The following is a 24,965-nucleotide window of genomic DNA, read 5'->3' as shown; positions in this document are numbered from 1 at the left end:
TTCAGTTATGGTCGTGTTTTTGAGAAGAAAAAAATCCCCGCGGTGCATTTACACTCATTCATCGTCTCATGAATACGAAATTACACACTCAGCAGAACAAACACTCATTCACACCGACTTACAGGATGTAGGCTCACAGCAGTAATACGTGACAGAACTACCTGTCTAGCCAAATATTTCCCTTCATTAATGAAGAAACTCAGAGTGTTTCCAGGCATCAGACAGGGATTCATTTATTTCCCTCAGTCAGTCTGTGCTCGGTGGAGTGAAACGCACCGCCGGCCTGTCACACTGCTGTGGAGGTTCAGTATGTACACAGTGATAAACTCAACATGCAGACTACAATGATTCTCTCTGGATTAGTGTCAGCTTTAGGTGATAAGAGAGTTGAGCTGTTCTTTCCTGAGCATATCAGTTAGTTTTCTTTTTTATTTCAGAAAACTGATGTCATTGATAATCTGTTGCTGGGGTCTTCCAGCACTCTGTGGGGTGGGAGAGACAGCACACTGTGTCAGATTTCCCCTGATGTCCTTAAGTTGACCTGCATGCTAATTATTATCAGATTCCACCTCCAGGCCCCCACATTTACATAAAACTCCAAAATTCAAAGGAGGTGACATATGGAGCCAGCACAAAAGGGAAAACAAAACAAGAAGCAGAACACATGTGTGTGTAGTATTACACCCTTCATTTTCCAAATTAATTTCAATTTGAACTTTTCAATTTCCACTGAAGCTCCTCAACTCCCATTTAATATTGCTCAGCTTCACTTAATATTTAATATGCAATTTCTTGATACCAATTAATCATTTCAGTACCAAATTTAATTGAAAGTAATCAGAATAAGGTGTGAATTAGGGTGATTTTATGTTTAGAGCTGTTTTTTCCCGCTAAATTGTGTTACAGGATTACATCTGTAGTCGATGTATAATTTGGGAATGAGAATCCTTCAGGTGTTACTAACTCTATAATGGCTGGAGCCGCGTGTAATGGTCATGCCACATGACACAACACTGCCAATGTGCAATTTAAGCTAGAGCGAGTTTTTTAAAGGATCGTGCTGATGTTCTGGCCCACGATATAACCGCTCATCAAGCGGAGGGAGCACGGGGATTCCCTCTCCTCTTCCAGGAGCAAACACACTCTCACTGTGAGCAGAGATGAATCTCAAGCCTCTCACTTGAAATCAGACCACTTTCAACTCGTCCAATATCTGTGGCTCTGAAGTTGCGGCGTTCACCGCTTTGGTCACTTTCCGCTGTTTCACCTGCTTCATCTCATTGCTGAAGCCAGAACTGAAGCACCCAAATAATACTCTTTTTCCTCTGTAGGTTTGATCAATCACTGAATCAAGTTCGTGGTCCGCAAAATTACGCTTCCTGTTCTTCAACTGCTTCTGTGCTTCTAACATTTCTCCTCATCACTACACTAAATTCTTGCCCTATATACGCAAACCAGGTAATTGGGGGCATGTAAAGAGCCAAATATAGTAAACTGTGGCGATGGTCGGACAGCTCGCGGTCGGGCTTGTGCGTAAAATATCAGGATGATTGAGATGTATGAGAAAAGACAAGTAAGCATAGACCTCCAGGCAGGGAGTTCCACAGCAGAGGGGACGGAGCAGCCAAGGCCCGGTATTTAATGACAAGTTGAGACATTTCGGAACCATTAGTAAAGCCCTGCTGCAAGATCTCAGGCAGCCATTAGGGTCGTGGGGAGTTAGCACATCATAGATATAGGCAGGAGTCTGACCATTCAACGCTTTAAAATCAATTCTAAAACTCACAGGTGGTTAAAAGCCTGGCAACAGGGTTTCGGATCAACTGCTGTGTTTGGATGAATACAAGAATTAAGTGCATTACAACAGTCCAGGCTGGAGGAGATACAAACATAGAAGACCTTTTCTAAGTCTGCAGAGGAAAGGAAGGAACTGATTGTTTAATGTCTCTGTCGGGCAGAGCTGGACTGTCACACTTTGATTAGCAATTAGGGCTGGGTGATATGGCTGAAAAATGTATCACGATACAAGTGTTTCATATCAGTCGATATCGATAATTATTGATTTTTTTTTACCCATTTGAAATAACAAAAAAAAAATTTAAATGTGACTACAGGTGAGATTTAAAAAAAAAAAAATAAAAAATCATTTTCAAGATTTCAAAATCAGAATCAAGGACATGAGACAAAATAGTGTAGAAGCTGACATTGCTGCTTGACAATATGCTAATGGGATAGTTTGTGTTTTTTGAAGTGGGGTCATATAAAGTACATATCTATAATCGATCTGTTTCCTACCGTAATCACCAATCAGCGCAGCCTCAGTTTGGAGAAGCAGAGAGCCGCTCCAGCCCAGACGCTCAGCTTTGTCCAGATGTAAAGTGAATTTTAACCACCTAAAACAAGGCCCACCTAAAAAAATCTATATTATTGCAAGTGTACGTTGTATAGAGAAAATTCACACCGCTTTACATCGCCGTCAGACTTCCCTTTCTTTTGGCACTACATTTTCTCAACCGTAGAACCTCCTGCATTAGGGCAACTGGGCCGTTGCTCTAATGCGTAGGGATACGGAGGTTCTACGTACTGTGTCTGTCTGAAATTGTCAAGTTTCGTTTTGATCGAAAGTAAACAGTTGTGTGCATAAACCTCTCGTCCAGCAACTGGGCCTCGCACTGTATTTCGCCGCCCGCAGATCACCTGTTTCTAACGGAGTTCAGTGAAATTATCGAACATTCTATCAAACGTATTTTCTATTGATATTGATCATGTGTCTATCGCGATAGATATCGTTATTGTTTTATTGCCCAGCCCTATTAACAATGCATTAAAAGACAGCTCAGAGTCAAAGATCACACCTTTGTTGCGGGCCTCTTTGCCAATATTATTTGACAATTCACCCAGGGTAGACCTCTCAGCAGGGCAGGACATAATGCATGAAACAACAGTGATACCAGGCTTAATGGGACATACAGTTGGGTGTCATCTGCGTAGCAGTGGTAGTCAATGTCATATCTTTGCGGGGTTTGCCCCAGGAGAACAATTCGTACAGTGGGTTACAATTCGTGCAAGATGAAAAGTTCAGGGGCCACCACAGTAATTAGAAATGAATCATATGGATTTATGGTTTATGAACGTCTGAAACAAAGTTAATGGCAATCTGTCCAGCAGTTGAGATATTTAGGTCTGCACTAAAGTGGCGGACTGCCCACCTGACATTACTAATCCGAACATTCTGTTAGCAAAACTAAAATTACCTCATTCACCCTCAGTCTTCAGGTGTGTAATCATCCTCCACAGATGCAAATCCAGTGCAACTTATTGGACAGCACGGAAGACACATTTGAGACTTTATGCAACAATCAGGTAACCATATGGAACACACTTTGATCCTGAGGTGCTGGTGTCAACATGGTTGCACTCTGAGCAACAACAAAAAGAGGTACTGTTTTTTTATTTATAGACTCTGATCCTCATGTAATCGTTCATTTTAAAATCGACCATGAAGCAAATTTTGATAAACTTCCTGTGAAGGCGGATTCCTTTGTGTATCTAATGTTTATAGTATCTAAGCACAATTAATTGTCAAGTACTGACCTAATGCCAGTTGATTTATAGCCCATCAGGTGTAGGGAATTACTTATCACAAATTCAATGTAATGAGTATTTTTTACATCAGTGATATAAACAGTTTAAAAAGCAACCATAGTCTCTCAACAGTGACAGTGACCACGTACTGTTTGTCTCTCTCTCTGGGGTGTGCGCTGTCATACCTTTTCTTACTCAGATTAGTTAAACTGTTTACTGTGATCTACATGATTGTTACAAGAGGTGGGCTGCTGTGTGTGTTCGTGTGTATGCATGTAAGACATTGACATGGACTAAGAAATTAAATTCTTACTTGTGACTTTTGTTTTACAAAGTCACGAGTAACTTTGTAAAACAGATTTCAGCAAAATTTTTACATTGGTGCCTTCTTGTAAAATCACCATTAAATACAAGACATTAAGGTGTTTCTTCCCTTGTAAAAAGTGTCAGTTGCTGCATCAGAGTAAAAGCCTTTTTGCTTCTCTATCTTAAGTGTATCTTACCTCCCAGCAGCTGTTTGAACACACTGCTCTTACATTAGTCAGGGTTTGTTATTCAGAGGCCCCCACGAAGCTCAGATTATGACCCGAGCCCTGATAAAAAGGCTAAATGTGGAGGAAATCTCTACGTGGTGACTCACATTTTCCTAAGATAACAGCACTGGTCTGGAGACAAAACCAATGTATCAAACAAATTCTACATGTGATGTTAATTCCAAAATGCATGCTTGAACAGTAATATGATACCTCGTGCTGACTCAGCATCAAGACATCGGGAGTTCAGGGGGAACTGTGATGAACATGAGCGGATGCAGTCTCAGCATAGAAGCGTATCCTGTGAATAAACAAAAGCTGCCACAATGAAAGGTGCTTATTAGTACATGAGCTGCCAACTTGGAAGAAGCTGCTGTGCGTTTGTCCAAATTGTTGGGCGGCTCTCTGCCAGCATCCTGGAGGGATGTGACAGCAGGCCGAGCAGCAGAAACCAGAACATGTTTGTACTTTCAAACACGTCTGAGCGGCGCTGACAGAGGAAGGCTTTCATTTCAAATGCCGTAAATCAATATCTTCATTCACAGGTCAGTGTTTATTCAAAATTTTCAGAGTAGCCTTCAGTGTTGCTTCATTTGTTACTTGTTAATCCACTGTTTGAACTGAGCAGTTTCAGTCGGACCTCAGTGACGGCACTGTGGCTCTCACTGACGACTCACTGATAACTGTCAAATCAGGCCAATTTTACGACTGACCTGAAAAAGTTCTATTCAGTAAGTTGACCTCATTTAACTGATGAGCTGCTGCTGTCCGCCAATCAGCACTTCAATTTTCACATTTGAAATCAAAACATATGATACTATAACAGGAATTCAGTAAGTTGACCTCATTTAACTGATGAGCTGCTGCTGTCCGCCAATCAGCACTTCAATTTTCACATTTGAAATCAAAACATATGATACTATAACAGGAATTCAGACATGCGAGCAGCTAGGTGAGGCTGCACTTCAGTGCAGTTGCATTGTTAGCTAAACGCTAATGTTGGCATGCTAACATGATTCCATTTACAGCGCTTACAGTGTCCTGGCATTATGCCTCACCCAAGCTACATGCAAAACAAGCCATTCGCTCCCTCGTAGTATCGCATCCTGGCGGTCATGACCCAAAGTTCATGGCCATCCTGGTGCGCGCTGGAAAATTGTCGGATCCTCTTCATCCAGATGGGAAGCAGTTGTGTTACGTATATTAGTTTAAACTTCAATTTACCTAAATCTGCAGCAAAAACAAGATATGTAGGCCCTATATTAAGCTAATTTTCAGGTTCATACTAGAAAATGTTTACAGGCTTTAATGCTCAAAACACTTTCTACAATATGAGAACTTCAAAGCAAACCTCTTTTTTTTTTTACATAAACCAGATTTATGCTCAACATTTTGAGTTTTGACACAGCAACAAATATGTCCACTGTCAAAGCAGCCACGACACAAAGCATTACACGACGAAGTTAAAAACCGACAAAACAGAACACACTCTTCATATCTGACCACTTTTCATAACATCTTTATTGAATTTGTGTCTCAGTTTTAAACATATTTACAGATACTTTAATTGTATTTTTTAGTTCAGTAAAAATACAAATACAGAACACTCAATTTTTCAAAATCAGCGTTGCTCCCAGCGACTCGATGGCCGCCCAGGTTTCGCCTGGGCTTCCTCCCTATCAGAAATAGGTGGCGATGATGACAGAGTGAAGTCAGAAGGGTTAGGGGTTGGGCGGGGTGCAGTTTGCTTCGATGACAGACAGAGGTGGAGATGGAGCGGGTTAATGACGCAGGGATTAAAAAGTGCTGACTGGGCAGACAATCTCCTGTACGTACCACCAATCTGATCGGTGCTGAGGAGGATCGTTGTGGGACGTTGTTGGTGAAAAGATTTTATATGAACTAAACATCAAAGTAATTTCACCTCCTTCAATCCAATTAACACTTTGATATTAGGACATCTTTCTGCAATGTCCCTATGCTGGTTTGTGAAATCCAGATCTACATATTCTAAAAGAAGAAGGCAGATTTTATTAAGTATGTTATTCTATATAATTGTCGTCCAATTCCATCAAAAGACCAAAGCCAACTTGTGACTTCCCTCCCGTCTGTGGCTCTCAGCTCCAAGCTCATTCACTGAAGAGGAAAACATTTAAAAACAGCTCTCAAATATGTAGTTACTTTTTTAAAGTAATTCATTTGGCTAGTAGTGGAGTATCTCTGGAAGCAACACGGTGTTTGGACTGACTCAAAATAAACTACAATGTGTGTGCCCATGAAAAACAAGGCGCCAGAATAAATAGTTGGCAGTTAATGATAAATTTGTTGTTTTATATGATAGATGTCGGATCATGTTCACGTTACACATATGTACATACGGTGACTGTCGTATCAAGAGGATGGTGTTGGAGCTACAGGAAGGCGAGGCGGCTGCCGTGTCAATATTTGTCAGCGTGAAACTACCAGATGTTTTCAAGGAGCACCGGGATCTTCTCCTGCTGTGTGTTTCTATCCAGACTTCAGGGAATCTTTGACTGTGTTTATGGCGACCAAAACAGGCAAGTGTTTTTGTGCCTAAACCTAACCAGAGCATTTGCACAACGTTGTCAACTGGACACTGAGCTGAAGATACATAAAATTGCAACATGAAGAAAGTTAAGGTAACATATCTGTGGTTTGCTGAAATGTGCACTGCCAACACCTATTCTCGTGGTTCATGGATGTTGTTTTGAACAGGAGCTCTGAGGCCCAGAGGAAGAGGAGATATATCAGGCTTAGTCTGAACACACAATACTTTCCAGTAGGATCGATTCCTTGTTTGGTCTTTTAATGAAATATGTGACAATTAGAAAAGAATTCCTTCAGCCTTGTTCTTGAAATCTGAACTTTCTGTAGATCTTTCTTTTAGAACCTCACTCGAGGTGAACAGCATGCGGAGCCAAACGGCTGCAGCTTCAAACTTCTCAATTACTCGATTTGATCCCTGTTGCCTTTTTCCACTTCTACAGTCAGTCGTGTTAATAATCACCTGCAGATGAGAATATGACCTATTGCCGGACAGGGACAACTTTTTTTTTTTTGTGCCGATATAGGAAGCTGTTAGTAAGTCAGCATAGTGATACATTTCAACAACTTTTAGTCACGTGGCAGCAAACAAAACAGCCATGCCTTTTTCTGTCATCCGACGATCCGAGCAGTTCAACGTTAGCCATCGTGGCCCGGTCACAAGTCTGCTGTCAACTTCCCGTCACAGTTTCAACCTATCTGCACGTCAGACAGAAAGGAAAACGACGGACGATGTTTGTGCAAACAAAAGAAACAAATCAAGAGGGATTCATCTCATAATGATGTATTACAAAACACAAAGCAAAGAGAGTGAGAAAAGCACAGTCATGGCCAAGGCGTCACATCTGACAATAAGGCTTGAAAAGAATCTCACACACACACACACACACACTCTCACTCTCACACACACACACTCTCTCACATACACACACACACTACTTCGTTCAACTCCCGCTCTTCAGTCAGGTGATATACGGAGTTGGTCGCATTGTAGCATAAACTGGTAACCCAACAACATTTTGAAACTCTCTTACACACAAACACACACATTATACAGGTCTAATGAGCCCATCATTTATCCTGCTTTCTGCTTGGAGACTTTCTTCTTCAGAACAGATAATCATGGTTGAATCCCTACAAACATGGATGGTGAGTCAGACAGGTGGAGGATGGCGTGTTTGACACTGGTGTTAGCAGTGGTGCGTAAATCTTCATTGTAGTGTCGGAATATCAAACCAGCAGGTGTCAGTCATTAAAGCAGGACAGTACGGCGAGCAGTTTCATTAATGGTTTTGCCTTCACTTAACATCCCGACGCCTCTCGGCTGCCATTTTGTCTCCCTGCTGGTGAACATTTCTTGCGGTTAAGCTACAAACGTCACGTCACAATTCTTTGGGCCCCTCGTGATTTGATTCAGAGGGCTATGATGTGATTATAAAGAGATTAAAGACGGATCAAAATGGTGGATTTTTATACAAGATGCATCTTTTCTCCCTGTGTGACTACTTCCTACTTGTAATGATTTATAATGAAAAGACGGATGAATATACTTCTGTTATCTTTGCTCACCGTTACACATCCACGTTTTGACCACTTATGTTTCACCATCTGATTGGTTCAGCCGTACAAATTTGCTACAGGTGATCATGTCTCGATACATGTTGAATTTTTTTTCTGCATCAAAGCATGATCTCTGAGAGGATCATGGCGCATCGGTAGAGCGATTGAAAATGGCTGTCGCGTGTGATGCTGCGGTCAGATTTGATTTCTCCAATGACAAATTTCACTTCGAATTTATTAACGTCAAACAGAAATAGGAGCAAGTGTTGGTCACTGGAGAAACAGTTGCAGTAAAATTATATTCAATGAATGCGTTGAGTTTTGTGTTTGAGTTGGACTGAACCCGCAGCATCTAATTCACATGAATGACGGCAGCTGCTCTCTTATTGGCCGCGAGTCAGTTTGGATTGGAGCATAAAAGTCTCGATGGGGCAGGTCGGGCACATTGAGATGCGTGAATCCCGTCTGTCACCAAGGAGGATAGTTTCAGAATTGAGTTGTTTTGGTCGTTTGCTAAGAAAATGTTTTTTTAACAGACTGCAATTGATATAACGTGAGCGGTACATCCCTCGCATCGCGCTGCTTTGGATGTAACAGAGAGTGTTGTCACAGGAGCGATAAGTGGAGGCAGAAACATGCTGGCGAGTGAGCAGACAGCACGTCGTGCCGGCCCCGACTTCTCTCAACAGGGCCAAGCTCTCGATAAACGGCACCAAGCGGAGTGAATAAAATATTCTGACTGTCAAACTCTTACAGCGAGGAGGAAATATAACAACTCAGCAAAGGTTACGTCATTCAAATTGTATAAACCAGCCAACATTTTTTCTTGATTTGTGCCGTTTCTGACTTTGCCCAGACCTCAATTTCATCAGATAATAAGATTTCAATGATTGACTGATGATATGATATGATGAGGACATTAGGCAGTTTTGAAAAAAAAAACAAAAAAAACCTAACAGGGTCAAATCAATGTACAGTAGCTGGTTATGATTGGTCACTGAACAACACAACACCAAGGGAACCAGTTGCAGCTTTCTGAATCTGAAACTGAAAAAACACATTTCTATCCAAAATAGCTTTGTGATTTCCAAGCAAAACTTTTATGAGACTATCCAACGGGTGGACATAAAAGTTAAGGTTTCATAAATGAGCAGATATGTCAGAGTCATGTGGGAACACTGACATTTCACTGCGGACAGGAGAGGTAGAGGCAAACATGGAGGAGAGAGGAGACGGTAACATAATTCAAGATAAAAAGCCGGTAATGAAAGAGTAATCGTAGAAAATGATGGTGAATTTCAACACCAGGAAGAGTTCTGGTCATGTGGGGTCAAACAGAGAGCATGTGGCATCGGAGCTCAGCAGGGACACACAGCAGACTCTTCATTTATTCAGCTCTCTCAGTGCTACACCTCCACTGTCTTCTTCTTCATAGTCTTTCCATACAAAGTGCACAAATGAATGATTTACAGCAGAGGTTATTTTAACAACACACGCACGCGCGCACACACACTCACATGCACACATACATTAGCGCAGTTGGGTTCTTGCCTCATCTCACATTGTACGAGCTGAAATGGTTTTGGAGTGATTTATGAAAAGGTGGCAAATGAGAGAACAGAGGAGATGAGAGGAGGGCGGAGAAGCTGGGGATGAGAGTCTGCGACGGTGCGGACAGAGAGGAAGGAGCGGGAGAGAGAACTTGTAGCAGCGGGATGTTTCGGGGAGAGTTTTGTGACCCGACGACCGACTGGGGGAAGAAAACTTAAAAAAGGTGTGGGTGAGGGGAGGAGTGGAGATGGGGAGGCCTGCTGCTGTCCCTGTGTCATTACTGTTCCACTTACAATGGTCCACTTTTCTGAAAGAGGAGGATTAGAGGAGGAGGTGGAGACTGCTGACACAACCCACCCTCGCACTGATGATGTGACGAGCTGCTAACAGTTCCAGGGCAAAGTTCATCTGATGAAGATTAAACAGGAAGTGGACTGGGGAGGGGTTGGATCAGGGAGAAGCGGAGGGCTCTGATTCAACCCTGTGTCCCCATTAAACGATTTGTCCAAACAACAAAAAAAAAAAAAACACCTCATCAACAGACCCTGTAGAGTCCTCAAAGTCTGTCTGCCTGGAAAGAAAAGACACTTCCGTCAGTGCAGTGTCAAACTGACTGATCCTTCACAGAAGCCCATACGCACTCTCAGTGCCTCAGCTCGAGTCAGTATGGGAGCAAAGTTTGGTCAAATCTCAAATAACCACTAAAAATAATAACAAAAAAACTAAGTTAGGCTTCCGGTTTTGGAGCTCGGTCCTTCAGAGAAAAGAGTCGATTCAAGCCAATCGTGAGGCTGAGCAGCAAACCCACCGTCTGTCTGATATAAGCAGAGAAGACAGAGAGATCCACAGAGAGTCGTAGAGTAAAACGCAGAAGAAAGAGAGGGAGACTCAGCGACCCCTCCACGCTGCAGTGGTCTGTGCCCGAGGCTCTCTCTCCATCTCCTCTGGTTGACGCCTGCAGTCCAAAAGCAGTTGAGTTTGTAGAGCTGAATATAAGTTTGTCCAGTGTTCAGGTGGGTGGGTTTTTGGGTGGAGCCCCCTGGTGCTGTGGAGGAGGAGGAAGAGGAGGAGGAGGAGGAGGAGGTGGTCCTGTCCCGTCTACCGCTGAGCCGGCTCGCTGCCGGGCAGGGTGATGTTGCCCAGGTGGAGGACAGGAAGCGGGTGAGCCTCCGTGTTGAAGACCCAACTCTCAAACGGCATCAGGTCGTCGCTGGAGAACAACAGGTACAGATACCTGAGGGGGGGGCGGGTGGTGGGAGGGATGGATGTGGGGAAGAGGGGGGTTCATGGGGGGAGGAAGGTGGTGAGAATGAGAGGGGTGGGGTAAGGAAGGTGAAGAAGAAGAGAGAAGTGAATGACATCACTGCCACCAAAAACTCAAATACTTTCTGCAGATTTGTTAAAGAGCAGAGTGTCAGCTTCAAAGGTCCCTCAGTTAAAACACTCAAGACAAAAGATGCAGTTTGATGACATCATGAAGTAGCTAGGGATCATGGGAGTTGTTGTCTTCATTGTTAAATAACCGCTACTGCTGTTGAAAATCAGGCAAGTATTCACGTAGGAGGAAATGTTTGAAAGTGTTATTCACGTTTATGTTTAGTCCCATTTGTCGACGTCTTTCCTTCCTCACTCTCTGACGGATCATCTGATGTTTCTCCTGAGCTTATAATGTCAGGCGACCAAATTAAATGCAAAGTTCGGTCTAATATTAGTGGACAGTGCACGACTATTATAGGTGAAACAGTTACTTTAGGCTGATTTTCTGTCCGCAGAGCTCATCCCAGGATACAGAAAAAGGAGATTTGTGTGCAGCACGAATTTCAGATACAAGTGTAAATAAAACTGTGTGATTTTGTGAACAGTTTGCTGTGAAGGGCGGCTCAGTCTTCTGCTCACTGAGGGATCGTCACGGTCAAACATACAGTTTATGAATGTGGGAGTCCTATCATCTTTACACTGGTTGCTATGTTCCTGTGTTGCCATAACAACCTAAACCACAATTGTTCATATTCATTTCATTTTCTTTCACGTTTCTAGTTTTCTAAAAAAGAACTGATTTTCACATCAGATATCAAGAGTGTCTCATGTATCCACACACAAACTGTAAATATGGAATAAAGGTAATTCTAACTCAAGTTAATAAACCTTTCATCTTTACTGGCTACAACTACAGACAACAATCTGCCGGTGTGATGCATTTTTGTGCGCAGACTGCAAAGAAAGGAAGGGTTAATTAAGGATTCAGAGCTTTGATTTACAACCTGCTCACTCGGTCTGTAATTCCTCATAAATCTCAGTAACATTAAAATAAATCTAACAACCGCATGGCTGTAATTACATTTCCCATTTTAACAAATATCATTAAACGATAAAAGTCGAACAGCAGTTCAACAGGAGTTTGGACACTACACCGTCATGCTGGTTAGTGTGACTGGCAGCCAATCAGCAGCCTGTTTTGCACAGAGTTGCTGCATTGCTTTGATGTGACTGGCTGGCAGCCAGCAGGGATAAAGGCTGACAACAGATACACACCAAAGGCTGCAGAACACTGAGGCTTTCAAATGTCATCGTCTCACAAAAGTTAGCAGCCAGTGTGGCGGCTGACCTTTCACAACTTTTACAGCAGAGACTCATTTTACTGCTGTTTGATGCTTTGTGAGTCTTCATTTGAAACACGGCGAAGATAAAGATGGAGGCCTCCCACTCACACAGAGCAGCTAATAAAACCCAGTTTTCTCTGGTTTATGGTCTCCGTCGTCCTCATCTCTCACACAGTTTGACTGACAGTAACAGCTGTGCATACTGAATCACATCAGCTCAGTTCACATGTGCAGTACTGTCAGGACGGGATAACATGCAAAGAGCTGCCAGCAGGGGGAATCAGAGAGCCGCATTAGGCTTCATTTGGGTCAAAGTGTGCATTCAGAGCCTCCCCTCTTCCTCCATCAGTGATGATGATGATGATGACATCAGAGCTGCCTTTTACATTATCGCCTCATAAATTCTCTGAGACAAGAATTTCATTATCTTGCAAGTATAAGACGGTTGTTAACATGCAGCTCTTGTTCAAAAAGTAAGGTTCTGTGGTCATGTGACCGGCTCTGTAACAACCACAAAGTTAACAAAAGATGGAGATTAATTTGCCGGTAATATGAATCATTAAGCTTCTTTTCAAAGGCCCTAAATCTCAGTAATTTAAGAAGTCGTCAGTCTATGTTGGACCTTTTGTCCCAATACAAAGGTTCCATTTATGTCACTACGTAGTTCTGCTACGGTAAAATGAAAGGGAGTATGGAGGAGTCAGGAGCACACAGCGAGCGCTTCGATGAAGAGCTGCAGGTGACGGGGCTGCTCAGCAACACAACCAGCTCCTCTCACCGCAGGCTGGAAAACTGAAAGCACATCGCAGCTCATCATGTCATGATGGAAAAAGAATCACTATTGACTGACTTCTCTGTTTAAAAACATCACACTACAACTGTTTTTCCTCTCAAACCGTGTTTGTTTGTATGAACCCCTCACAGTAATCAGAGTATTTCAATTCTAACTTCAATCTGATTTTTAGTTATTTGTTTAAATAAACTTAAAGGATCCCTGTCGAAGGTCTCTGACTGACATAATGCTGCTTTTATGTTCGGAAAGATATCTATTTTTTGCTCATTCATTCTAAACTAAATCTGAACAACATATGAGAGTAATTGTTGCAATCACTTTTCACTGACAAGTCCTTCAATCAGCCACTCCCCCACCCACCCACCAAATCATTATAGTAATCACAAAAGTGATTAATTCATCAACAAAAGTACTGATGATTGATAAATCAAGGCAGCTGATTAACGTATTAGCGACTTACTTGAGCGTCTCAGCCAGAAAGAAGCTCTGTTGCACGTCATCGTAGGTCGGGTTGGAGGAGTAGACGTCCTTCACCCCGGAGAAACCTCCGCTCACCCTGCAGTACTTATCAATGGCCTGGAGGAGAGGAGAGAGGGAAGGAAAGAACAGAGGGAGCGGAATGAATTGGAGAAGACGAAAGTAAGGGGGAACAGAAGACGATTTAAGAAAATGGGAAAGGGGTGAAAGGAAAAGGGAGTTAAAGAGAAAAGAAAGAGGGTGGGAGGAAAAGTGAAAGGGGTGGGGTAGAAAGGGGCAGAAATAGAAAAGGAAGGATGGTAAAAGCATGGTTGAAAAAAGGTAAAAGAATGATGAAGTGATCACACGAAGAAAGACAACAACAAGGGGAAAGCCAAAGAAAAAGGGCAAAGAGAAAAGGTGGGGGGATGGAGAGCACAGTTTTAATAAGCTTTCAAAAGCATGCTCTAATTAATTTCTTTGCTCGTGACAGATTAGTGCGAGTCCTGGGGAGACGCATACAGGAAACAGCGGCTGTAGAGAATGGGGAGGAAAAGAAGATTACCACAAATGCCTCGCCCTGCCTCGCCTGCATTTACATTTTATTCTACAACATTTCCTCTTCGCCCCTCATCAACCAGAAGCAGCTTCATGATGCATGTGAGGGAGCTGCTGAGTAATGGTCAAGTTCAAGTTTTTATTTGAGCGAGGCAGAGTCTGCAGCGCTCCCTCAGGGGTCATTTTTACAATCTCATCAGGCTGCCTTTCAGCCTTCGTCTGCAGCTTCACAATGACTGGCAAAATGAGGGCTGATTGGAGACTGTTATATGTTTCTTTCTGAAAAAGGTGTTTTGACCTCTGTGTTTAGGATGTTCTCGCTCCTTTTTTAATTATTATTATTTTTTTTACATTTACTAGCGGTTGTGTTATTTGGGTGGATATTGTTTGCATTTTTTGGAGTCACACCAAAAGACACATGACGTTTGGTCTTTTCACCACAAGTTTAAGAACATTTTGTAGGTGGTTTGAACTGTGATGTCTGGATTTCTGGGGTCTTATCTCCCATCCTCCAAACACAACAAATTTAATGTCAATGACAACAAAACCAACAAGCAGCCAGATAGATAACGGCAGAGCCTTGACCACTTATATGGCTGATGTCTGCAGTTTCTTCACTGTGACTCATAAGAACATCCAGAATAAACAACCCTTAAACAAACACAAATCAAGTAATAAACGCTCACCTCTGTGTTCCTATGACAACAAATTCTGTGGGTAAAAATATAGATAATAAATCCAGTATGTGTATACACCCACCAGCCGAACATTAAATCCACTGACAGGTGAAGTGGATGTTATTGATCATTTTGTTACAGTAAATTGATCTGGAGCGGAACATTTGGTTCCACACATCACCAACACAGTCACTGTTGCTGGTGTACACGTACGCCCCCTCATGGCAGCAGCGCTCCCTGACGGCAGTATGCACCCAGCAGGACACTGTGACCCGCCACACCACAACAACTGAGAATGTTTGAGGATTTGGCACTCGGCTTCACGGCGAAGCACAGCGGTGTTATAAGAGGGGGGGACAAACTGCTTAAGACCTTTTGAATATAACGTTTGATGGAAGTATAACCTGTGGGGAAAAAAAAATGTTTTAAACCTTATTTTGGGGCAAAGTCCCCAAACTTTTAAGCAGTTTTATCAGATTCGACTGCTGATTCTACACACGTTTTAATCCCAGTGATGGTTAAAGGTGAAGTTGTGGCGATCCCTCCTCAATCATTTAAATGGGGTCATGTTAGCCTGAAATAACTGCCAAGGGGTGTTGCCGGGATGACTTCTGGGTGGCAAGGCTTGCATAAAAGAAATTTGACTGTGGTAATCATGCTCCCAGGTATTCCTGTCAGCCCAAATGAGAAATCAGTGAGCCAAAGAAACCCAGAAAAGGTCTTTAGATTTAGAGTTATGGCTATCCCCCCCCTCCCCACAGAGCACATCTCAACGATGCCCTGCTGTAAATGTCAGGTGCAACAAACAACACAAGTCCAATTTTTGAGCAGGCACTTTCCTTGTCTACACACACACACAAACATACACACACAAGTAAGCAATGCCTCATCAAAAATGCAGCAAAGGTCCAGCTGGTGATACTGACAGTGTGCAATTACCTGTGTGCTCTATTGATTTACAATGAAGACTGGCCACAGTGAAATTGGTGGCGCCATAAAAATTCGGGCTGCATAACACTCCTGCTCATACCTTATCGGCTTTCACTATTAACGCATGTAATTGAAAGCATTATCTCTGTCCTTGTCTTTCAGTTTCTCAAACACACACAAGCACACACACGTACACAAGCGCACACGCACACTTCTTCTCCCTCCATCCTGTCCTCAAGCGTCCATTTTGCTGTCAGCACATTTCAGTCTTGAAGAGTTGGGGCCGTAATTTCTGTTATTAATGGGCTGCTGCGCCCAACACGTGTTTGCCCTTCTGGATCGGCTCTGCAGTATCCCACAACAGCCTGTTCCGCACACACACACAGACCTCACGCACGCTCACACACCAATACCTAGCAGCATATTGGTGATTTTGTGTGGGTGCTTAAATGACATGAGTCTCTTCTCACTCAACCAAACAATCAACAGTCTGGGATCTTCTTACTGGGTAACAAAATACGCAGTATATCTGTAACTGTCCTATAAATGCAGAGCTAACACACACACAGACACACTCGCCGACCATCTGTGGTCTGATATAAAGTCTACCTGTAGGAGGAGGAGGAGGAGGAGGAGGAGGAGGAGGAGCGGTGTGTCTGCAGCTACTAAGTGAGGACACATTTCACATTACAGGAGCTGGCTTCACCTTCACACACTCTGACACACATGAGTAATCCTGCATACACAAACAAAAACACACATGACAGGGGGATAATACAAAAACAATTTTATGGCCCATCTGTCATTGCTTTCTTCTGCAACTTCATGCTGAAGTGTAGAAGCACAGTGAACCTCAGACAAACTGGCTTGCAGCGGCACCTTTCAAAAGAAATCGTGGCTGAAACAAAATGCGAGTACGTGGCGGTGAGCACCGCTCCCCAAAGTTTCTGTGCCTGGCCCCTGGGGTGGAAACACACCTTCTTGAAAGGCTCCTAGTCCCTGGGGAAAGTTCCTGCCGTGGAAACGCGGATATACAGAGACGATCACAGGTGTTTGTGAGTATTGGGTGTATGTGTGTTTGTGAGCCCAACAGAAGTGAGAGAAGGATGCTGAGCTTCGTGTGGACACGGAGAGAGCCTCAGGTGGTGCATGAGAAAGTTACTGTATATGTACTGTAACACAGATGACAGGAAATAAAATGGTACAGAAAGGACAAAGAAAAAGAATTAAAAGAGAGAAGAGAAAAGGCAGGAAGGTTAAAGAGAGTGGAGCGTCCAAAATGCCCCCAAATCTATAATAAAGACTGATTCTAGGCAGGTCTCAAGAGGTTAAGTCTGTTAGGATAAGGTCAATGTGTTTACAATAAACACTTTCATTTTGAGCGCTGATATACACTGTCCATTGGAAAATGGAAATAGACAAGCTACTTACAGCTGGAAAATGGTACAAATGGTGTGAAAGCTCCAGAAAACAAAAAAAACAAACACACATCTATCTTTTTAATTGCATTGCACTATTAAATTTACAGCGACGTTCTTCAGCCACAGTATTATCGATGTGAGGCAGAGCCATAGTGTCTTCCCGTCAGTATAAAATGTTAAAGTTTCTTACACAAACTTTACTCGACAAAAAGAGAAACGCAGAGAGAAACTTCTTTACAAGTCGTAGTTGAATATTTGAGACTTTTCAGATGATTCAGGGTTACAGCTTCCAGAATCTTTTTTCAAAAATGTGTAATTAAAGCAAAGAAGTTCATGCTCGGAAGGTAGTCAGCACATCTACAGCATGTTCTGTACAAAACAGTTTAAAAGCGGTAATTTTGAACCTGGAAATACATGGCAAGGTGAAGTATTTTTTTTTTCTTTTTGCCTTTTCACAAAAAAAGAAGAAAAAGAAAATCCTAAATCTGCAGAAAGTAAAGGGAGTTTTACTGCCTGACATTATTTTTTGTTTCTCTAACTAAAATAAAATTAAAAAAAACATCATTAAATGGAAACAATTCACAGTCAGACAAGTTAGACGTCATCTTTGTCTTCAATTCAAATAATGTCTTCAAAACTCAGACTTTGTGTTTTCTGAATATCCATATGCCAGAAATACGGAAATAAAACTAAGCAGCTAACCTGAATAAGATCAGTACATCATACAGGACCCATCAGCTGCATTAGTATGTATGTATGTTGCATATGCCGAACTGAATAATGCAAGAGAGGCAAAGATGAGCCCTTCAGCAACAGCTCTCTTTAGTGTCACTCAAACACGGTACAATCACACATCATAAACACACTTGCCAAGCGTTTGTTTGGCACATTAGCGGGTATGCACTTACTCCCACTCTGAAAAACAAAGGCGAGTAGTTTCACTGCTTAAAAATGGAGGAAAAAGGTGACAAGAAGATTGGCAGGAGAAAGGGAAAAAGAGTGTGAAAAGAGTCGGAGAAGGGAAAAAAAGAAAAAAAGAAAAGAGGATGACGAGCGGGCCGGCTGAGATGCAGACAGAGAAAACACATCAACTGCTGCATAGAAGACAAGCTCTTTAATCCTCTGTCAGAAGGAGTGGAGCAGGGGAGAGAAAGGGATAGAGAGGGCTTTCATTTCTGTTCTACTTTCATAAAGCTTTTCATATCCAAACACAAAAGGAGGAATAAATAACTAATAACACCTGAAAGGTTCGCTGGAGTTCTCACATCCACCTACAGGCGCAGGTTTCTAACCCATGGAAACACGCACACACGTAGCAGAGTCATTCTCCACATGAAGTGCGAGTATTATGAAGGAAATCCATATGTGCCGTATGTACTCCAAGATCAAAACCTGAAGAAGAACCTGGGAGATACATACAGCACCACTTTGAGTCTATTCATTCTGCAGTCTGGAGCTGGCGCTACTGCTCTCGCCTACTCTGGTGGTTTCACAAACTCAAATAAAGCCGTAAAACAACTCCCTGTCATAGGTTGTCATAGGCACGGGAGGAATATCATGAAAACAGCTCTTCTCTTCTCCTTCACATACTTTCAGCAGAGAGACAAATGAAGACAACACTGCACAGTCTGACCTTCTCAATCTAAAAACTCTTCTAGAGACTCAAAAGTCAATATTAAATCAGTTTCACCAGCTCAGCTCACTGTTTAACTACTTAAATCTGACACGGAGCAGTGAATATAATATACAGTATATTGAGGAGTTTTGACATTTGCCGATCAGCACCCAAACCAAATAAAGAAGGGCATGTTTAATGTTTCAATCGTCATTCGTGCTAGAGGGAACGTTTGCAGGAATACGAACCTGCCGATCATCTCTGATCACATGACTGTGATGCATCAGGTCGTGCCACAAAGGAAGCTGAATGTTCTCATATATCTAAGTGCCTTCAAGATCAGTGCCAAATTCACCCACAGCTCTTCTTGGCTGCCTGTACTTTCCTACCCCATTTATCAAGGTAGTCACCCATAATGTATGTTCTGCTGTGGACCTCCAAAAACTAGACCAAAACTGTATCTTCCTACTTTGGAAAATGTATTTTGGATAGGGATGCACCGATCCGACTTTTTCAGTCCCGATACCGTTACCGTTGCCTGGGCTTCTTGTATCTGTCGATACCCGATACCAATCCGATACCGATCCAATACCATTGTTGAATTAATAATACACTGTATACCGGTATCGTAAAAAATACTTGCGTGATGGAAGAGAGTACCTTGGCATTCCAGTAGGCGACAGAAGCCCTCATCTTCAACAACTGACATTGGTTGAGCATCTAAAACTATGAATTCTAAAACTTTATTGCCGATGCTTTCAAGCTTTCCGTCGGAAACTTTTCGCGTCGTTGAAGTGCATCTGCCAAAGTTAGTTGCCGGGCTGTATTGTCTCCTGCTCTTTTGGTTTTGTTGAGCTGTGGGAATTCGGCGTGCTCCTTAGCATGGTGCTTTTGGATGTGCTTGATTAAATTGGTAGTATTGTACTTTGTAGTACTACCACCACCCCTTGAAACATTTAATTTGCAGACATTGCAAACAGCCGTCGAACTAGTTGGCGTGGCAAGTGTGAAATATCTCCACGTCCTCGAATCTTTGGCTCGCTCCATGTTGCTTAAAGGTTAACTCAACTCTTCCAGCATGCGACACACGTGACGAATGACGTTGGTGCACCCCTAACTTTGGATAGGTAGAATGGCTCTGAAGAAGTCTGGGCTTAGTGATCTTCAAATGTTTCTTTGAACAAATGTTTATAGATGAAGAAAATACATGCTTTTAAACTGCTCAGCATCTTACCTCCAGACTTTTATTCTTTCTTATAAGTGGGACTAAGTAAAACTCCTGTTTACCTGACTAAGATTTCTAACTCAATATCAGGTTGATTTCTTATATGTATTAGATAACACTTCCCATAAACCCCACTGAGTTGAGCTATGTGTGACCCAATGTCCTGACCTGTCTGCAACTTTTGTCAAGAGTAAGAGTCCATGATTGACGGAGTGAAGTTTTCCATCAATCTTTCCCTGCCTTATATGGCTGCCCTCCATGTAACAATGAATTAATTTAAATGCACACTAACATTCATCTATCATTTCCAATTTGGTAAAATGACGAATGTTATATGGGTCACGTAAACAGCATATTCAGTTTGGATATTCTGAGTTTAGTATTTTCCATTAAAGTATGTATGACATGCCTATATTATTTTTTAGAAGTGTTCTTTGGTCATGTACAGCACATTCAGAATATGCATCTCAATTAGGATTTTTAGGGAAGTTTCTGACACACACCCTCTTGCCATTTTAAGGTCAGCTCTGTGAGTTACATGGATGCATTGTATACAGCACATACAAATTAGCCTAGAGTTAGTAAGGCTGGGGTAGAGATGGATGCCCCAAAGAAAAGCCCAGATTTCTGGTGAGAAGGAGGAACTCGCATAGCTTCATAAATTATGAAAGACTTGATATCACCCAGATTTGCAGTGCTGACCTTCAAGAAACTAGAAACGAGTGCATCAACACGGTCGAAAAAGTTAAACTGATGGCTCCAGCCATTCCAATTATATTCTCACCTGATAGACAACATGTTAATGCACGTTAGCCGGAGCGTGCATGGCTGAATGTTAACAGAGGCTTTAGTGGAATATTGATTTCATTGGTTCAATTTGAGCTGCTGAGTAGGAATACTGTTTTTTTCAGAATAAACGGCAGAAAACGAAATATTTTGTCCATGTAAACATATGCAATGAGAGTTTGAGCTTCTTTTTGTTTGGGAGAACGGGCTCTCATACTGTACTTGCTCAGTGCTGCAAAGCAAATCCAACAGATGTCTTATCACATCCTCCCTGGTGGTTCACAATATGCACAGAAATGCAGACGTCCGTACAAACTGCTCAAGTCATTCAAATCAAAATGAACATGGGGCACAATGCAGTCGTTTATACACGTTATTTACCTGTGCTGCCTCCCAGCCCCACTGCCGATATTTAGGATCGTGGGTGAACCTCCACATGTACCAGTACGTCTCGATCACCTCAGGCCGCAGTATGTAGTACTTCTCATTCTGACGTACAGCCACTGCCTCCAGGCCGCTGTCGAACTTAAAGGCCTCCGGGCCGAGCTTCAACACTTGAGGGAGAAGAGAAAGGTGGAGGTGGAGAATAGTGCAGGAGGAAAGATTAAAACGGAGGGGAGAAGAGGCAACAAGAAAGACAAGAGGGATAGAGGGAGGGGGGAGAACAGAAAAAAATAAATGTGATTAGGAGAGATAAAGAAAGAAAGTAAGGAAGGTAGAAAGGCAGAACATGATTAAGAGAAGAGAACAGGAGAGACAAGATAAACATTATCTTTTGCTCTTTGTTTGTCTTTATGGTTCAGTTAATACTGATTACAGGTCAGAGCTGATAAGAATTAGGGCCTGTGTGCGTGTGTGCGTGTGTGTAAGACAAAGCAATAGAAAGCCTCAGACAGCACTGAGTTTATTCAGTGTTCGTGTTCTTACAAAAACTGTTTTTTGCCAATCAAATGTGATAAGCATTAAGAGTCTTACTGTCAGAGATTACTGAAAATCTGAAGAAGCACTAACATGACTGTATGAGGGATTTACACACACTCACACTCTCTCACACATACGCACACACACTCAACGGTTGGTGTGAATGAGCGCTCATTAAGAACTAAGAGGCCAACTTCAGACAGTCTGACCGTTGCTATCAAACTCTCGACCAACTAACCAGAAAGTTCTCTCTCCTCTCCCTCTTTCTCCGGCTTCTCTGCACTATCTCCATCTTCATTTGTTGCCACAGCAACCTCTCGTCTTTCTCAGAGCAACCTCACACAGCGATGCACATGCAATCATGATGCAGGATCACACAATGCTGTTTCCTTGCTTCCAAATATCGATTCTCCTCTGAAAACATCCCAGGCAGGTATTTTGAAAGGTCTCCTTCGAATAGCAGTGATGCATTTAAGCTTCCAGCAACTGAAAGTGTAATACCTGCAAAGAAAATGTGACCAATCGATCTACCAGCCTCTAAAAAATACCACCGCTCCCAAGTGAGATTCAGTGAATTTATTGTCCTTTAGGTTATTAACAGTGTTTTATAGCTTGTGATCCAACAAATCACCGTGCTGCTTCACAGATCGTGTTCAGGGTATAAAATAAAATCAAATTAAAATGAAAGTCTGGTTTGACATTGAAGCACTAGTTAATTTTGAGGTCAAAGGAGTGCAATTACTGAGCATGATAGCAATGAGTGGCTTTCATGGCTTAAACAAAAGAAACACTGTTGTAGTCAAATTACGCTTAATACTTATTTCAAACGTATTACTTCTGAACTCTGATATCATACCAACTTTAATCACGCTATAAGTATGTGTATGTGTGTGTGTGTGTGTGTGTGTGTGTGTGTGTGTGTACACAGCCCCCCTCGCCCTCCTCACCCGTTCGGTCGTAGGACTCGTGGCAGGTGTGTGCGATCTCGGCTCCCAGCTGCAGGTAGTGTCCTGCCTTGTCGTCGGGCGAGCCGTCAGCACCCAACGCGAACATGCCGCCGGCGAAGCAGGCCAGGTGGCCCATCTTCCTCTCCAGGTGGCCATTCTTCCACTCACCAATGAATGTCAGACCGCCGTTGGATTTGCGTATCAGGTGGCGCTCAATGGCCTGGAGAAAGGGAGTGTGTGTGAAGAAGTGGAAAAAAGCAGTTTGTTTTAGGTGAGAATGTGTATTGAGGTTGCACATGGAATACAAAGTGCAAAAATGAATGTGTGAGTGAATTTGTATGCAGGTGGTGATTGAAACGGTACAGGAGGATGTGTGAAATGGGTGTGTCCGGGTGAGAATGTGCACATTTGAAGATACAGGGTCAGAAAAGGGCGACCGGCAGAATTTATTATTGCAGGGATGATGATGGAGGTTACGAATGCATTATTAAGTGCGTGTGTGTGTGTGTGTGTGTGTGTGTGTGTGTGTATGTGTGTGTGAGAATATATTAACAGGGTTAAGTTGTGTGACATTGAGTGCATGTGTATAAGGGGGGGCAGGGTCGAACATTAGAAAACAATACAAAGTGGTGAGAGCAGAATTTTAAATCCAGCCACATCCCTCAGCCTTCGCTCTGTAGCATCTGTTCTGCTCCCTCTCTGACACTTTAATGACATCTTCATCAGCTGTACACCACTGACATCTGCTTCCTGCTAAATCCAACTTGAAGAAACTAAACAAAAAACCAAATCTGTCTTTTATAAAGCTGGGTGTCGAAAACAGGGAGAGTGGTTAATGTTTGTCTTTGGGACCTAGAAAAGGATAACTGGTAACAATTACAATGGGAGCTGTTACTCTTCTTGTGGATAAGTGGTGCATGTTGGACTGGGACTACAGATGTGTGGCTATGCAGTTCAAAGATAGTAGCAGGGCCTGGTAATATGTCTTTATCTAATTTGAAAAAATCGCTAAAAACAACAAACTAAATGTTTGAAGTGGGATTCAACCTCGACCAACCTGAGTAAAAAGCTGTTAATAAAAGGCTGGTGATGGTTTATTTCTCTCTGCAGCAGTCTTTTAAATTCAGCGCAAGAATTAGTTATGCATTCTGATATTGGGAAAAGTTTATTCGATTTTTATCTGGTAAAGAACCCAATATGAAGCCAAATTGCTTTCATTGAAAAAAACAAAACAAAAAACAGCAGTATGAAGCTTTTGTGGCTCCAGAGGATGCTGCATGTAATCTGATAAATTGCCTCCAGTGATGCCACTGAATGGCTAGGTTGCATTATGAGTAATATAGGCACCAGGTATTGAAAAGCTACTTATTGGTTATCTTTTCGTATCGGTCATTAGAAGCTGGTGAGAAGCTGTGGAACGTTCCAAACAGGCGTTTTGGAGAATTACACAATTTACCCAATTTTGTTGCTGCCATCAAATTCACAAAAAGCAAATACTTACAAAAATGAATGAAGTTGACGATGTAAAACATTCATTTCTGGGGAATCGGTGTTGTAACTACAACATAAACTAATGATGTCAGCATACCTCGATGGCGTCATCATAGGTCTTGCGGGCTTCTGTATCCGTCTTGTCTGACATGAGCCATGCCTTCAGCAGGTACTCGTAAAAACTGTCCCCAAGTCCACCCACTGAGGTGTGATCTGGAGAGGGAGAAAAGAAGAGTTCAAAAGAAAGGAATGGAGGAACCAAGACCAAGATAAAGAGGAAAAACAGTGAGACACACACAAATGAGGGCGTCAAAAGGAATTATTCATTTTTTGACTTGCCACTGACTCCCTCGCAGAGCGCAACATATGGCTTCAAAGGTGCCTATCGATGCTCTAGGCGGTTTTACTTCTCTTCCCCCACAATATACTGGCATATCTTCTCATTTCCCGTTTTGTTTACCCATTCCCTGATGTGCTCACATTTCAGTGTCCCCAGTCGCCCTCATGAAAGTTTACACAGCTTTCATCCTGTCCTAATTTGTAGGACACCACAGAGAGAGGATGGGACGGAGCCAGAACTCATTCTGATCAGACTAAGAAAATAACTTATTTTCTCCGGGGGATGTTTGGGGCCCACTCAATCTCTTTTTTAATAGCACTTTAGTGTATTTCAGGGGCAATTCACTGACCTCTAAAATATGATTTACAACATTGGCAAAAAAAAACTAAAAAACATTTGTGCATCCAAAAG

General features: G+C 42.4%; 1 protein-coding gene across 3 annotated transcripts in view; it reads right to left on the bottom strand.

Moving 5' to 3' along the window:
- Positions 1–5,617: 5,617 nt before the first annotated feature.
- man1a2 (mannosidase, alpha, class 1A, member 2) overlaps positions 5,618–24,965 on the bottom strand; it is a 136,503-nt gene continuing 117,155 nt past the window's right edge. For 2 of the 3 annotated variants that reach the window (XM_030427976.1, XM_030427977.1), the window contains exons 10-14: positions 24,312–24,427; positions 22,724–22,943; positions 21,237–21,409; positions 13,648–13,763; positions 5,618–11,028 (exon numbers count right to left, since the gene is read on the bottom strand). In XM_030427976.1, coding sequence (XP_030283836.1) covers positions 10,893–11,028; positions 13,648–13,763; positions 21,237–21,409; positions 22,724–22,943; positions 24,312–24,427 — 761 coding nt within the window. In that variant the 3' untranslated portion in view covers positions 5,618–10,892. The other variant, XM_030427978.1, reaches the window with a different exon arrangement.

The sequence above is a fragment of the Sparus aurata genome, chromosome 9 (assembly GCF_900880675.1).
Source record: "Sparus aurata chromosome 9, fSpaAur1.1, whole genome shotgun sequence".
In the NCBI taxonomy this organism is placed as follows: Eukaryota; Metazoa; Chordata; class Actinopteri; order Spariformes; family Sparidae; genus Sparus; species Sparus aurata.
Note: the sequence above shows the minus strand (reverse complement) of the source record. Positions and strands in the feature narration are given on the sequence as shown.